Below are 18019 nucleotides of genomic sequence, written 5' to 3'. Positions count from 1 at the left end.
AAATACCTAAACATGGATGTTTAGAGCAGCTTTATTCATAATTGTCAAAACTCAGAAGCAACAAAGATGCCCTTCGGTAGGCAAATGTATAAACTGTAGCATACTGAGACAGTGGAAACCAGTCTGAGAAGACTACACACTGTATGAGTCCAACTATATGACAATCTGAAAAAGGCAAAACTATGAAGACAGTAAAAAGATCAGTGGCTGTCAGGGGTTAAGGAGGACAGAGAGGAACAGGCAGAGCACAGAGGATCTTTAGGGCAGTGAAACTATACTGTATGATACATGTGCATACATGTCACTATATATTTGTCAAAACCCATAGAATATGTAACACTAAGAACCCCAAGTGCTTAATGAACTGTGATATAAATGCTGAACTTTTTGTGACAATGGTATGTCACTATATATTCATTGATTGTTGTGGAGTGTTGATAGTGGGGCAGTCTGTGTATGTTGAGGGGTCAGAGAGTTTATGGAAAAATCTATACTTATGATCAGTTTTTCTGTGAAAATAAAACTGATCTAAAAATAAAGTCCATTGTTTAAAAAATGTCCTCTCTATAGAAAAATAATAAGCTTTTCAATGTACAAAGTTACAAAGTGGTATGTATATATGTGTTTATATTAGTAAATTTCAAGAATTAGACAAGTATCTGAAATATAGCAATTTTACATTAATCTTATGTGTAACTGTAAACACCTTTTAATATGTATATTTAAGTAAATTTATGTAATATGAGACAATTTATACCCTTATCTTTTATACATTTAAATAGATACTCCATTTAAAGTTTATCTTAATTTTGTTCAGATTATTTTAACCAAGATAGTTTAAATTCCTTCCTACACATCATTTAATAACTTACAAATTAATATAAGTAAAATGGTTTTCCATGGTTGAATTTGATTCATATATGCATATTAAATCAACATACTAAAGTTTTGATATATTCCCTAGGGTATAAATAGAAAATATTTTTCTAATAGCTTATAAAAGTTTCTATTAGCAGTTACTGAATAGTCTGAGGAAAAATCAATTCTGATATGGATTCTAATAAGTGAATAGAAATGACACTACCATAAAAGCATTTAATTTGTATTCTTTGGGTTTCTAAGATTTCAGCTTATATTAGAATCAAACTAATAAAATTCTAATTATAAATGCTAAAAAGAGACAAATAATATTCTTCTAACATTCACTGTAAATAATTCTAATATTTAGATTTGAATATTTTTGTGTTGGCAGGAATTGATACTTTTTACTGATGAATGGGGGTGGTGGATAAAAGTGTAATTTCACAGAGATAAGAACAAATTACAGCCTTTGAAAAACTCATACCAGGCATACCTGACAGAATCTGTAAGTTGAGCACTTGTGTACTCAGAACAGATGACTGTACTGTCAAACATGTAAATTGTAATTATCCTCATTCCCATAGAGACTGGGAGAGGCACCACCAGCTACACAGGTGCAGCCATTTGAAAGTCAGAGATTCTGCGTGGTTCCAGGACCCAAAAGGCCGGGTGGATTTTAACTGCCCCTGAGTCCAGAGTCAGCGTGGCCCCAGAGGCAGCGCACTCATGAGAAGAGGTGGTACAGATCCCACCAGGTGGGACCTCAAGTGTCTTGTTCTCAGTTTCTAGAGCAGGGACAACAGAGGGGATTCATAACTGGTCTCCAAGAGCAGGAAGTGAGCTCAGGAGAACATTTCTTTCCCTTTCCTTACACCAATGTAATGCCAGATGTTGGTTAAGTATTGAGAAAGGAATTCTATCAAAGCAAACAAACAAATAAAAACTCCTTACCCTCCTTCCTGGTGTTATTTGTGGATGTGGTTTCTTAATCTACATCAGTGTTTATTTCTAAGCATCTATTCTTTTTTTCATTAATATTGCTAGTTCTTTTTTTCATTGATATTTATTAAAAGGGTGGTAACCATTTAATATTTCTAAATCTTCATTTTGTGTTTACTCATTTTAATCCATTGTAATATGAATTCTCCATTTATTTGATAAAATTTTTCTTTAATGTCACCAGTTGCCTCCACCTTAGGGCATCCCATGGGCGTGTTTTACTGTGTACCTTGCTTTTACCCTGAAGCACTGAACAGGTCATGACACCCTCTTTCTTGAAAAGTCCTTTTCCCTTTAGCTTCCTTGTCAGTACTTTCCTGTACTTTTCCTGCTATTTCTCAGATACTCCTTTTTTCCCCCTCCCTTTACAAGTTCTTTCTCTACCTGTAGTTGGAGCAGTGATATAATCTGGAGTTTATTATTATATTTGTCTTTCACTTTTCAAATAACCATTAGATGAAGGTGCTGAACCCATGTATCAGTTGATTTTAAAATTGAGTTCTGAGGATAAGAAAATTAGAAAATAAAGGATAAAGGAGATATTGCCTGGGTGTACAAATCACTGTGTTCCTATCTCGCTCTGTAACTTTGAACAAGTTATTGACTCTCTGTGCCCGAGTTCTTCATCTGTAGAATAGTAGTAATTGTGCGGTCTTTCTTGTTGGATTGTGAGGAGAGTTAAATGATTTAATATGTATGAAGTTCATGGAACATAGGAAGCCTGCATTACATGTATCTGTTATAAACAACAGCTGTACCTATTTATTACTAAAAAAAACTTGACATTATTTTTAAATCTAAAAATCCTACAAAGTTTTATATAATTTTATGACTGTTTATTGTGCATTTCCATAGAATATGAATGCCTTGACTACAGTCCTTTTATTTTTGTTTTCTTTGGATGTCCAGCAACCACCTCAATGTCTGGACTTGCCAGGAAACTTATAATTTGGGAAATGAACAACGTATTAGTAGAGAGTGTTACGATGATCATATTACTTGATTTGATCAGATTTAGAGTGTGACAACCCAAACTGTATCTCCTCCCCTGAAATTTCAAATATTGGTTAAAATATGTTCATCATTTAAATTCCGTTTCCCATGTTCTTATCCTCTCATCACTGATGGACCCAGGTCAGGTCCCCCAAACTCCATCCTTCTCCCCATCAGTCAAATATGAAAGGACATGCTGGTCCAAGGTCAAATACAGAAATTCCAGATAGGGCTGTGGGATGTCCTGTTCTGCTTTCCCCACTCTTTGATCACAGTGTCTCCCTTTTCTCAATGCAGACACATGCACGCACATATTTGAAGGCTCCTCTTTGGCAGTTTTCACCGACATCCAAATTGCTCCCTACTGCTCTGGATTTATCTCTCTCTCTTGTCAGTGATGTCCTTGCTATTATGGAAACATATCATTCTTCTTTACTGAGAACAAGATAATGCAAAATTGACTTAATCGGTGGCACAAAGTTTACATTTTGTGGTAAGAAAGAAGTTCTTGACAGGATTGCTAAACACTAAAATTGCTGAACAACAGTAGTTATTTCACAGTCTTAAAAAATAAGATAGTTTCCCATCGTTCTGGCAGAGATTGTTTTCCATCTTGTCTTGAAAGTTAATGAGACTTCAAATATTGTTTTTCACCCTCATGCTTCTCAGATACATATTTAAAAATCTTCAGAAACCTTCTTTAAAATTATAGATTCTGTTAAAGCCTCATTGTCAAAATGAACCACAATTGTAATGTTAGCTTTTTCCTTAAAATGTTGTAAAAATTCTTAGCTAATATAATACCTACTTTTTCATTTTGAAATTATATCCTGCACCTGTCTTTTCTGTAGTATGTTTTATATCAATTTACTATCTGTAGTATGCATTTCAATTCAATGCATCATTTATAAAGACATCGGCATGGAGACCACTGGAAGAAAAATTCTTCGTAAAATAATCATGTAACAATATTAGAGAAATTGCGGTTACTTTCAAAGATATTAAGCCAAACAGTTATTTCTATTATCTCTGCGGTTCCCAGGATTCCGCTGGTTATTTTATGGGAGATGCTGAAAATATGGAATGCATTGTTACTTCAATAAGTTCATACTTTTGTTGTGAAAGTGATATTTTCAAGGTTAAAACTTCAAGATAAAAAATGCAAACATACCGAAATTGACACAACGTTGTAAACTCATTATACTTCAAAAAAAAAAAGCAAACATATATCATGTTAAGCTCCAAGTGCTCTAAAGGAGAGAGAGAGAAATATCAGAAAAATTAGGTAAAGACTTTTGGAAGAATACAAATATGAGCTTAGCATCATTAAAAATAGGATCAAGAAAAAAATGTAAACACACATACACATACATACACACAACTTCTTCAAAAGAGATCCAAATCTAAAAAACATACTTCCAGTGAAAAACTTGCTGTACTATTTTGGAGCCAGATATGTATGGGTTTAAGTGCAAAATCTAGCACCATCTAACCCTCTGCCTTGGGGCACTGTTTCATCTCCCTGAGCTTCCTGTTCAGAACCTATGAAATCATCACTATAGGAACACACAGTGTGGAGTTAAACTAAGAAAATGCATTTCAACACTGGAGCTAATTGAAGCTGTCATGTTTTCCTAAGTCCTTCACAGAACCAATGACGTTGGCACAGAGAAAACACACAGCATATATACGCTGTTATTAGATTCGGTACAAATGAAAAATGTCTACCCTCCCATGAAAATAGCCCATTCTTTTTTTCACCTTGTGCGAGTGATAAAGTATGCAAAGTAGATATATGACACTGATGTACAAAGTATGTTGTCTGCTAGATGTCTACTCTAAACATTAATAAAATCCGTGATTCCTTTTTGATGATATTGCTTTGAAAATAACATAGTTCTTTTGTTGCAGGAGATAACTGCAAGGCTACTGAATACAGCAAGATGAAAAGCATGCTTTTAGATTTACAAAATCGAAAATACGTTACCCAAGACAATGAAAACCCTAACGGTGATGATGTATTCCGGAAGAAGTTGTTGGTGGATCAAATGTTTAAATATTTTGATGCTGACAGTAACGGACTTGTAGATATTAATGAACTAACTCAGGTATGATTAAATTAACATGCTTATTTAAGTAGAGCACATACAATATATTTACATTTGTGTGAATTTACTCTATATTGATAAAATCTATGTTTTATCTATATTATTTAAGTGTAGACATAAAATATTTTACAAGAAAACATTGATTACTCTATCAGCTGTATTAATTTTAAATTACATTTATATGCTCTCGTACAGTTTAAGAGAGATGTCTACTTTTAATATACCTTAAATATCTAAAGGAATTACCAGTTCTCTGTCTTATAGGATTTATAAGATATTTCCAAATATTTTCTGGGGCTTCTGTAAAGTTTAATTTTCTATCAGTCAACAGAAACTTGTCTATCTGGTATTCAAGGGCAGTTGAGTATATCTATAACATAATGTAAATATGTGATTTAAGAAGGTATTAAATCACTCACATATTTTAGTACTTTTTCAATAATCAAAGATCAATTATAATATATCAAATCTGGTTTTAATATGAAGTCCACATTATTCAATTTTGTTTCTTTGAAATTTGTCACCAAAAGTTTTTTTTTTACATATTAAAAACTCATTATTAAAGAGAATATTTTAATATTCAAAAAATCTCTATGTGAGCCACTTTGGAAAAAATAGAAAATTTTTATGTGTGTATTATTGAGATAGACAGACTCCTCTGAAGGAAACTGTAATCCCCAGATTTAAGAATCTAAACTAGTTGTAGAAATGTAAAATAAGGGACATAAGATTTGTCCAAAAACATACATAGGTTTTAGGGAGCAATGGAGAGAACCACACAATCTCGGGTGACTAGGAAGACGGTGGTAGCATGAGGAATTTTGCTGACTTCTTGATGATTTCCAAAATGTATCTTAAGATGGGTTTTGCTGTCATGCTTAGCAGGGAATATCATTTTCCAGAAAGACTCAGTTGTCTATTTCCACAACATCATGCCATTCAACCTTTATAACTAATTCTATCGCTTATTTATAAAATGCAGCAGTATGGAATATTGGTCTTATTATACAAGTATTTCTATGCTTTGGAATAGTGTAACTTAGTATGGAGGCTTCATATAATGTGACCTTGTGACAAAGTTGAGTACAGTTTTCGTCAATCCAGTTAATGAAAATATCCATCATTTTCATTATCTTTTTTAATTCAACCTACATTTATTTAGTAGTTACTAAGTCCCAGGCAATGGGATTTATGGAATTAAACTCTGGAATTTGAGGGTAAAATGAGAAAAATTTTATTTAAGATATCTATTTTGTTCTATTTCTCCTAATTTAGTTTTCAGGAATGAAACTCTTTAGAATTTTATATCTGTAGTAATAAGAAGAGATGACTAGTTAATTCAGGAAAAGTGAGTTTATAATTAAGGCATGTCACCTTGCTCTATGTGTGTCTGACATATTAGAATGTATTGGAGTTTTGTTTTTGTTTCTTACTTTTTTATTTTTTTAATAATTTTTAGTCTTTATTAACCTGTCTACACTGCTGTAACCACTGGTTGGGTATGACACATGATCTGTCTGAGTCTAATTATTGTCATATTATCCACTTCTGAATCCAAAGGAAAAAAATCCAAATCACTAGAAAACAGCAGTATCAGCATTTCACCTACGCAAGTGTCAAGATTCTGCTACATCCAAGTTTATATTAGTTCCTAGGGTGGCGGGAAAAAAACATCGCACACTGGGGGCACACCAACCTCGCTCTCGGTTCTGGAGGCTCAGGGTCTGAGATCGAGGTCTTGGCCCATCCACGCTCCCTCCGAAGCCTCAGAGGAGGAGTATCTTCTTGCCTCTTTCAGCTTCTGGCAGCACTGGGCATCCTTGGCTTTAGACGCCTCACTCCAGTCTCTGCCTCTGTGGTCACACAGCTTCTCTCTGTGTAGTTGTCTTCACATCATCTTGTATCTTCTTTTTAAGAGACTATCAGGTTTCTTTGAAAAAAAAAAAAAAAAGGGAGAGAGAGAGAGAGAGAGAGAGATGTCTAGGAAAGCAAATCTCTGCCACTGAAACCTGGAGCTTGGCCCCAAGATGGAGTCTCACCAGCAGAGGCTCGATCAAAAAAGTATGTCCCAATCGGCTCTCTCTCCTCCAATAAACCTGTGTCAGCTCAGGAAGGAGGGACGTATCGTCAGCAGGAATAACGACGTGAAGTGAAAAGAACCTGAGATGTTGATCTTTGCTTGACACAAACCCTCATCATTTTTCTAATTGGCACTTTTTCTTGGGTTTCCCATTTTTTCCCAATGGTGTGGTCAGCTGTGTCTGGGCCACCTCCATGTGCATTGTGGTTTCCTAGTTCACATTCTTTTTAAGACATCACTCGTATTGGAGTAAGGGTGCACCCTCCTCCAGCAGACCCTCATCTTATATTCTCTAATGACGTTTTCAAGGACCCTATTTCCAAAAAAGCTTACATTCTGAGGTACTTAGGGTTAAGGCTTTAAAATGTCATTTGGGAGAAGACAACTCAACCCAAAATAAAATCACCTGCTATAAAGTTTAGGTTAGTTTTCTCTGCTCCCTTTGATCTGGACTCACTGTTACATCTGAAAATTGCCCTTCCAGTTCATCTGAAAGTTATGAGGCAAGAGCCGAAAGGATCATCAGAATCCCATTTATATCTTGGCCATCCCTGAGGTACCTACAAGGGGGGACCAGGGAAGGTGATGTTTATAAACTTCTGCATACATCCCACAGAAGTCAGTACCTCGCCTTCAACAGTAATAGTGGAAAATTTAATATCTCTTTTGTCAGCAGTTAATGAAATTTAAAAAACCCAGAAGACTATAACAGGCACTCTGGAAAAGATGTAATATATTTCTAGCACAAATATTGTGTTGGATTTGTGTATTTTTAGGTTACAGGTGCATTTTAAGCACCTATATGCCAAGCAGTATAACCAATAATACATCTGACCTTAATAATAAACTTGGAAATATATGATCTCATAATTTAAGATCAAATTTGAAAATAATTTAAATTGAAAGAGTAAAAGGGAAAGAACCATAATGGTGTCTGTTAATAATTTACAAGGTCTTATTAGCAGAAATGTGATGTGTAACTCTAAGATACTGCCAGTGACAAGTAAAAATTAAAGAACATAATTTGGCCTTGAGGTTTTATAAATGCAGCATGAAAGCTGGCTGCACACATTTTATTTTTACTCCACATAATGGCTATGTATTCTAAAGCTTCTCTTGCAGATTTTCAAGGAAATTAGAACCTAGAGGCCTTTCTAGATGAGAAGAAAGACATAATAAAAAGCAATAGAAAGGGGGTAAGACCTCCAGTATCACAGTTAACAGCTTGTCACAGCGAGAAAGTATTTGCTAAGATGAGCTGACCCGTCAGGGAAATAGATCTCATTCGACCCACTGCTTCCGCCCATTAATGTGAACGTCAACACCTGTGCGTTTAGTCTTTCAGCTGGAGGCTGATTTTTGTACGTTGAGAATATCCAACTATAAAGTGCAAACGTATCACAAAGCAAAACTGGAGTTTCAAAGGCATCATGTTTTATGAAGTTGATACAATGTTAGAATGCTGGTCGATTTGACAATTGAGGGTCTGGAAGAGTTAAAACAGGTAATAACTGAAGAAGAGAAGTCAACAAAGATGAAGATGGGATACGCATTTCAAAAATCAAAAGCGAGTAATTTCTCAAATAGCAAAGGCGTGAACGGCACTACCCCCATGAAGTCCTCGAATATTTTTCAAAAAGGACCGTTTTTATGACCACATCGTATTAGTTAAGAACTTTGATTCTAGAATCTGGGTTCAAATCCCATCTCTACTGCTTAACTACCTGTGTGACCTTTGGCAAGTTGCCTGACCTCTGTGTCTCAGTTTCCTTTTCTAAATATTAGCTATGATAATAGTACCTAGGATGTAATTTGGATGTGATATCAATATTATTTAGAATATGTAAGTTTCTTAGATACGGGGCTAGCACATAGAAAACATGATGTCATTGCTAGCTTTAATTGTATTTTCACATTTAAGTTTCCTGTGGATACTGTGATATTAATAAAAATAAAAGGGGGCACCTGTGCTTGAGTTAGTGAAGGAGTAACTGATCAGTACTTCCTTCCAGGCTACCCTGTGCATTTTTTAATGTTTAAGGTTGGATGGAAGGTGAGAATGAATCAAATACCATTAATTCACAGCCATTATAAGCAGAAGTCCACCATATACATTATTAAAGGTCTGGAAAGTTTTAATACCCATTGTATAATGAAAACATTTGCCCTTGCAAAAGATGAAAGATGATTTTGGTTATTCCAAGAGATGGGAAAAAATAAACGGTAGCATTTTTTTAATTTGTATTTGGTTTGCCCATCTCGTTTGAAGTATTAATCAACTTAACTCATATAGTTAGCATGGATGTTATTAAGTCCTGAGTTCTAGCCTAGAGACAAGTACGTATCATTCAATGACTACTGTGATACTGGGCACTTTCCCCAGCGTATGCAGTGCCCATGCCTTTACATATGCGATGGTAGATTGAATGGAACTTAAAATAAATACCGCACATATCTTATTTGGAGATGCTGGTATGTACTATACTGAAATATCTCTACATATCAAAACTATCAAATACTGAATTTCATGCCGGTTTTTCTTGCCCATAAACCCAAGTTATAAGAAATAACTGAAAGCAATGTTTTGAGTAAGGAAGAAACAATACATTGTAATTGATGATTTTTACAATTTCAGTATTTTAAACATACATAGGTCCTCAGTTACTACTAATAGTGTAGTAATTGAGTAATAGTGATGATAATAATAGTAGTAACAGTAATAATATTATGATTACATTACCATAACCCAGGTGTCTGGTGTCTCTTTGCATTCATCTTTGAGCTACACACGCACACGCACACGCACACGCACACACACACACAAATCCATTTGCAAAGTGCAACGTGGACTTGGTTGAATGATTGAAGCTGTACCAAGGAGACAGAGGAGGGGTTTATGTCACACATGACACAAATCCCTGGTTGAAATCCAGTTTAGATGAAGCACTCCGTACACCTTTCCTTTCCTGGTGTTCTGTCCAGAGCCTGCTTTGCACCTCCTACACCACCAATGAGGTCCCCAAGTCTCTCTCTCAATTTCAAGTCCTTCACTTTCTCTGGGGCTCCCAATTCCTTAGCCTGGGTTAAGGGATCCAGAAACAACAGGGTTCTGCTCTGGATCCTCCTCCTGAGTGTGTATAATCAAATACATCAGATTTAATAGTTGTCAGCATCTTCCTTTCTTAAAAACAAAAGGCAAGTTATAGACTATCACAACGCTGATATCAAAAGCCAATATCTGGCACACTCTTTCCTCGGGGGAAATATATCTTCAGTCCTTGACGCTAGAGGAAATTCCTCTCCTCTGTTTTCTGCCCTAATTTTTACACCCTCACAGCCAGGTGAAGTCCCCTGCCTCTCCCCTTCCTCAGTTGTATATTACGTCCATTTTCACCCCTTGGGTGACAATTTCTGCCTCCCCAAAGGATACAGAGTTGGATGAGAAGGGAGAACGGGTTATCTGTCAAGTTAGGTTTTACAGGAAGAGACCAGATCATCACTCTCTCTTCTCCCATATGAATGTCTTAATTACTGCGACAAAGTTAGTATTTGATTTAGTATTTATTCAATCACATGTAAAGGGGATTTTTGGGGGGAGCATGTTTGTTTTTAACTTTCTACCCTCTCTTTATTGACAACAGGTAAATGGACATTTAATTTATTTTGTTCTGGGTGGCCCTGTGTCTTTTCTTGAATCTGTGCTATATTGTGTGGACCCCATTCAGAATGAGCTTGTAGAACGGAATGGTCTTGGCCAGTAACCAGGTCTGTGGACTAAAGGCAAAATCAGATGTTCTGGCTTTTTCCTAGAACCAAGCTGATGAGGTGTGAAACCTCACTCGTTTGGTGTTCTATTCCCCAGATCTAAACAGGTGTCTGAGACTCATCTCTGTGTTCTGAATCTCTCTCTTGTTTCTCCTAAATTGTCTTCTCCAACAGTGAGAATTGCTGTCTCTGGATCTTTGGTGAAATCTGCACTTTACTAGTCCCTGCTTCAGTGGCATGTGTCCTTGTAGCGATATGCTCCAAATTGGTTTAATGTTCCAATGTACACCTCCTAGGATAACAGCTCACTGCAAAGGCCTCAACATCCATTAGGAATTTTCTTTATCTGAAACATGTTCACACACCAGGTTTCTCCCCTTGGTGTTGTGTATATGACCAGTGCGGTCAGGCATCTGACTACATGGTCATACATTTGTGGTTCGAAGAACATACGCTATTCCTCAAACAGACTTGTAATGCTTGAAATAGAGATTTCAGGATGAAGTGGCTTAAGGTATCAACACGTTTCTCTCGGCAGGTTCATGTGTAGGGAAAGAATGAAGGTTAATGATCATTTGTTACAAAAAGAAGCTTCACTCAGAAGGGAGAGCGGCTTAGGAGATGCGCACTCCATAGGCAGAATGAGGGCCATCTCAGCAAGGTGAGAGGGAGAGAAGCCGAGAGGTGCGGGGTGTTCAGTTTAAAGTAAAGACACATACACACTCCACAGACAGAGTTCAGGCCGTCTCAGAAGGCCAGAGAGAGGGAGTGACTGAGAGGTGGGGAGTTAGGTTTTATGGGCTCAGTAATTGCATAGGCTAATGGTAGGAGGATTATTCCAGCTACTTTGGGGAAGGGGTGAGGATTTACAGGAAACAGCCCCCCCTCCCCCGCTCATTTTTTGACCTTTAACGGTCAGCCTGGGAACTGTCATGGCCCTGTGGGTGAGTCCTTGAGGCTCAGGGTCTACTGGAAGTCGAATTTTCCGCCATCTTGGTTCTAACCAGTGTGTCCTGTCCTCATTGCTGTGTCATTCCTTCAATGGTTGCCCCCTGCCCTCCTTCCTCCCACTTCAAAACCACCATAGAATTTAAGTAAGCAAAGTCATTCCCTCGTGATTCTAGAGTTTAAATAAGTATTGAGTATATTGATTTAGCCTTTTCTTCATTTAGGTTCCATCATCTTAGTAAGCTGATTCGCATTAGGAATGCATGTTAGAATGAAATATTTCCCTAATGTGCACATATGCCAACTCTTTATTAAAATAATAAAAAGAACGACTTGTTCTCAGGCTTTAGATTATTGTGTTATATATATTTGACTTAAAAAGCCATTTGCTCAATGACTACCATATGTGACTACATTTACCAAATTAAATAAAAAGCAAGAATAAATAACACTAGATATTTTTAGGCTTACAGGATGGGCATGGCAATGATGTTTCTGCAGACTTTGTACATATCAATTTTCTTTAAAAATGATTAGAATGGTTTTGTACAGAATGCAGAGTTAATCTTTATTTTGAGTTGATAAAACCTGTTACAGTTTTAAAGACTTTAAAAAAGGTTCTGCCGTCTAGTCAACATATTCATTTACTATGAGATTGGTAAGAATCGTTTTGTCTCATGGATAAAAAGCTATTTTAGTGGGAACGCACTACATACAAACAAATAAGCACTCGTGTGGATAGAAAAGGAGACAAGTGGGGATTTTCAGGGAATGATGCTGTAATGATTAATCCTATTCAACATTGAAAAACCCCATAGACCTACCAGGTATACAAAATAAGGGGGCAGCAGAAGCCAAGTGTTTGACTTAGAATGACACTGGCGATGCCAGTAGGTGGGTCCTCCTAGTACTGAGAATTTCAACTGCTGAAGATTTCAGAATCATAATAATAGCCACAATTAGCACTTAAGAGAGAAAGGGAAGGCCCACAATTGTTGGTGTAGGTGCAGCTCAGAGCTACAATGACTAAATAGTACCTTCAGTTGTATTTGGAAACCTTAGTAACAAGTTTCAAATATTCCTTTTTTTTTTTTCTTTAATGCCATTCCTAATGTGCATAACTTGAAAATTAAAATTTAGTTTTTGCAAAAATGTTAAACACATTATTTGTATCATCTTTCCTTTAGAATGTCAAGGTGCATTTAAAATGTTGGCATTCAAGTTCACATAATCCCTGTGGGCCCTATAGAATGCCTTAAAAGTTGTATCTTCCCACCGGTGGTTTAAGCTAGTCTTTCAAAATTAATGTTGGCCCTAGTTATTTTTTAAATGTCTTCTAACATGTTAGGCATGTTACAAAACCTAAAAGAGAACTTAGAAGATGTGATGATTTTCATAGAATTCCTTTCTTGTAATACACCTGTTGCAGGGAAGCACCAGCTTTGTTTGATTAAACAATTATAATCTGTAATATTATTTACTCTCTGTCCTTGCACTTTGTTTACTTTGAAGCACTGTTGACCATCTAATTATCTTGTCTGTGTAATCTTTTGGTGACGTGTTCCCACTTGACCTTCCTAGAATATTAACTCCATGGGGCAGACACCGTGTCATTCTTACTTCCTAATGTATCGCCTTCCCCTAGCACTGTTCTTGGCACATGGTGGTTGCCGAGAAAGGATAGAAAGAGGGAGAGAGGAAGGCAGAGAGGCAGAAGAGGAAAAGAAAGTGGACAAGAGGGTGTTTGGAGGACCAAGTAATGAAGGAGCCAACCTATATTAATGTGGGGGAAACTTAAAGCTGTTGCAGGAGAAGGAGTCATGAGAGGATGATCACAACTCAGGTTGAGGGTCCTTGGCTCCCTGCAGGTAGGAATGTAAGAGCGAGCTGTAGTAAAGTGCAAGCAAGTTTATTTAGAGAGATACACATCCATAAACAGAATGTGGTCCATTTCAGAAGGGAGAGTGGCCCTGGAGTACAGGGTCACAGGTGGTTAGTTTTTATGGGCATGTTATGCCAACAAATAGGAGGATTATTCTGTTTTGGGAAAAGGACAGGGACTTCCAGGAATTTGGCCATTGCCCACTTTTTGGCCTCTTATGTCAGCTTGGGAACTGTCTTAGTGCCTGTGGGTGTGCCACTTTGCAGCTCATGTATTACAGTAAGCATATCAAGTTCTACTGGAAGTCAAATCTTCCATCATCTTGGGCCCAGTAGGTTCTAACCAGTTTATGTTGTATCTTCAATTGCTGTGTCATTCTTTTAAAGATTGTGCCCTGCCTCCTCCCCTCCTGTCTTAAAGCCAATGCCTGGGGATGTTATTTACTACCAAAGGAGCACGTTTATTTCTTGAGCCTTGGGCTTGGATATAATGGATACATTTGCCAAGTAAAGAAGTGAATGTATCTGCCTCTCCTCAACTTCACAAATGTGATGCACTTTCTTTAAAATAGTGGATCCCTGAGCTCTAACTCTGCTAAGACCATTGTGATTCTGACATGGCCATGATTCATTTGAGAAACATAGTTTGCAAAGAAAGAGGAAGAGCTCAGATTACTTGAACTTATGAGTGGTATATCCCATGAGTTCATGTGTTCTCCTAATTCACCAAGGAGAGTAAAGAAAAAGACACAAACTGCAAGATTTCTCTCCTCTGTCTCCCTACCCCCCATATCAATAGTCTCATCATCACGACCTGACTTGAGACCATCAGAATCAATTGCACCTATTTGATCCCTTTCTTGAGAGTTGGTGTAATAATCTTGAATTTCCAAGTCATGCTTTAGCCCAGAAATCTAATACCCGTTAATCTCTATAAGAAGGGAGACACTCCTTTACGTCTACCTCTGGCACTTTCTATTTCTCTTTCCAGTTTTATTTATCTTTAGATAAGTTATCATCATTCGAGATACTGTGTATTTTACAAGCATGCCTCTGAGATACTGCAGCTTCCACCCCAGACCACTGCAATAGAGCAAATATGACAGTAAAGCAAGTCACACAAAGTTTTTTTGTCTCCCAGTGCATATAAAAGATGTGTTTACACTATACAATAGTCTACGAAAATTGTGTCTAATTTAAATTGTGTCTTAATTAAAAAGATACTTTACCAATGAAATTATAAGTGGCCTCCTTGACCAAAGCATCCTAGGATACTTAAATGACAAAAATTCAGTGATTCTGGCCTTGTCAGGAATCATTAATTCAGATGTAACATACATTTTGAGGCACCTGAAGTGGGAAGTTTTGGAACCAGAGCCAGACAAAATGAAACAAATTGCCTACAAGTTTGAATCCCCTGCACCAGAGTGCTTAGTGTGTTACTTTACATACACACACACACACACACACACACACACACACACACATATATATATTTTTTTCTTCCCAACAGTCAAACAATCAGTACTTTAAGGCCATCAAAATGCTGAATATTTGAAGTAATTGTTCCAAGCTGGTTAAAAGATCATAGGAACGTATCTCCTGCATTTGGAACGCCCCAGACTGTTCCAAATCTCTCACTGGGAAACAAAGGAGAGATTTCACTTGGAAGTGTCTTAAGTAGGCTATTTCATTGACCAAAAATGGAATAAAGGAGGAAAACATGTATTTAAAACGTTTCAAATGGGGGTGGGTGCAGCTCAGTGGTAGAGTGTGTGCTTAGCACGCACGAAGTCCTGGGTTCAATCCCCAGTACCTCTGTTTAAACAACAATGACAAATTACCACCCCCACCAAAAAAACAAACAAAATTTTGATGGATGAAGAAATGAATCACCTGTCTCCTGTACATGGCATGGTCAACATCAGTGAACAGGTTTTGTTTTGTTTTGTTTTTAAAACAAAACTCACTAGCCAGGAGCATGCACTGTTCTAAAGCATATTCACGAAAACAGCATGTCCAGCTTGAGCTGTATAATCGTGATCAAACCAAGGTCAAGAGTAACTCAAGAGCAAGGGAGTCTTCCGCCAAAGCCAGTGTTGAGGACAAAGGTGGAAGTCTGTTCTCTCGGTCTAATACATGACTTAACCTGAGTAAAATAATTAGGACAGAAATAAACATGAGACAAACAATGATGAAAGCTTCCCCCAACTTTCTCTTCCATCTCTTTGCAAACATAGGCGTGAATAAAAGCCACTAAAAATGTTATTAAAATATCTGACCAAACCCTGACGCTGCTGCATCCTGAGAATGCCCGCAGTGCTAGCCCCGCAGATCTTTAGCAAGAGGGTAGCGAGGCCAAGGAGAGTCCCTGCGCCACCCCCACCCGGAAAAGTCATTTTCCATTATCTAATGGATAGCAGGTGGGGAGTGGCTGAGAGCTTGGTGGCTTTCTGAATAGAAAAGCAGTCTTTGTTTTCTCATTACTAGGCTTACAGGAGCGACGGCTTCAGCCATTCGTTGGGTTCTGTTAATCTCTCCAGCTGGATCGTGCTAGCCCTTGGGGCTTTCATACTTGCTCTCAACAAGATCTATTTGTATGGATCAATTAAAGCAGATAAAAGGTTCACCCTTTTTTCCACTCTAAGGCAGCAAGTTCCACCTTAACTTGTGACATTTGAATATAGTAAACAAGAATAGAGAAACCATTATGTTGTAAAAATGCTGTTTAGTGGCTCATGTACTGTCATTTCATAGCACTCAGGGGACTGGGGAGGAGGTGCGGTTGGTGGGCTGGGCTTGGAGGCTCCAGCGACCCTCAAGCTAATCTCCATCCTCAGAGCTGTCTCTGCAGCTCACCCATATGCAGGCTGAACTGAACTTTTAATAACAGTGTTCTAAAAAGGGTTAAAAAATAGCTCAAAAACATCAGAAAATCTTTAGAAATGACTGTCACCAATCTGCCATTGCTATGACCAAGAAAGCCCAAATCATACTACACTATCAAAGGAAATAATAAGACATCATGAATACACACGCGTAATGTGCATAAGCTAGTGTGGAAATCTGCAGCAAATTATTTGAATGAGAAGCATATTACATTGAAAAAATCATTTTTAACTTTAAATGATTATGTTTGAGTGTATATTATCTACACAAGTCTTGCAATTGTGTGCGCACCCGTGTGTGTGTGTGTGTGTATATGTGTGTATGTACAGATAATCTTCAAAACAACCAGGAGGAGAGATGTTACTATTTAATTTTTTTTGTTTTGTTTCTGGGGTTTTTTGGGGGGGGTAGGTAATTAGATTTATTTATTTAATTAATTATTTTTAATGGCGGTACTGGGGATTGAACCCAGGACCTTGTACATGCTAAGGACATGTTCTACCACTGAGCTCTACCCCTTCTTTTAATTTCTGATTGAGAAAAGGTTGGGCGATTGGTTAGAAATTATAGAGCTATTAGGTGGGTCAGGCAGAGCCTGAACTCAGAACTAGCTGACTTCAGACCCTGTGTTTTCTGATTATACCCCCTTTATAAAACACACACTGTGAAGCAATATGAACCACTGCCTCTGTATTTGGACGAATATGAAAGATCGTGGATACAACTGTACAGCTTCGCAGAATGAATAGGAAAGTTTGAAAAATCTTGGGGAGCCTTTTCACAAGACTGGCTTTTACAGACAAAGGCAGCAGAGCATAAAAAAGCCAGTGTCTCAGGCCGTGGACAGAGCACAGAGCACAAAGGCAGCTGGATGATTTTCCTCACCCAAGCCTGGGTAGACCTTCATCATTCACCAGTGCATTAAATTCTACCTGGCTCTTGGAAACAGTCATTTGCTTGATAGCTCCTTTGTGACCCAGGGAGTTAATACGCAATCCCCAGTGGCCTAACTTCCAGCTGGGGAGGAGTTTAGGCGGAGGAGAAAAAAAAATCTTATTCCACTTGTCACAAATAATAGGAAGATGGAAGTTGGAACCAACTACCTCACTATTTTTGTTAGGAAAGCGCTGTTCTGTTTTGACATAGGTCACTGAGACACCGGGGGCAATTTCCATGGGAAGATATTTCTGTGAGTCAGCATAAGCAGATGAAATGTACAATTTCACCATGGAAAGGAAATGGGTGAACTATAAAATGTCCTTTTAATGTTCAGACTTTCTGGGTCCTACTGTGAGACTTTTATATTAGACGGTTGAGACTAAATTCTAAATACCTATCTTAGTATCTAAATACATATTTAAGTCAAATGTGTAACTTTATATCTTTAAACGATTGAAAATAATTGTCCAGATTTTTCATAGGTTCAATTCTTTGCCCAAATGCTGACTTAAAATGACCTATTAAGTGCTTATTATGCATGATTAATTTTACTGTA

At 37.4% G+C, this 18019-nt stretch overlaps 1 protein-coding gene across 1 annotated transcript in view; it reads left to right on the top strand.

Moving 5' to 3' along the window:
• The window catches only part of FSTL5 (follistatin like 5), a 667318-nt gene that overhangs the window by 349505 nt on the left and 299794 nt on the right, over window positions 1–18019 (top strand). The window contains exon 5 of the mRNA XM_074376817.1: window positions 4765–4961. Within this exon, the coding sequence (XP_074232918.1) occupies window positions 4765–4961 (197 nt within the window). The remainder of the gene's footprint in view (window positions 1–4764; window positions 4962–18019) is intronic.

This window comes from Camelus bactrianus, chromosome 2, assembly GCF_048773025.1.
Source record: "Camelus bactrianus isolate YW-2024 breed Bactrian camel chromosome 2, ASM4877302v1, whole genome shotgun sequence".
In the NCBI taxonomy this organism is placed as follows: Eukaryota; Metazoa; Chordata; class Mammalia; order Artiodactyla; family Camelidae; genus Camelus; species Camelus bactrianus.
The sequence above is the reverse complement of the archived record's forward strand: the minus strand, read 5'-3'. Positions and strand labels throughout refer to the sequence as shown.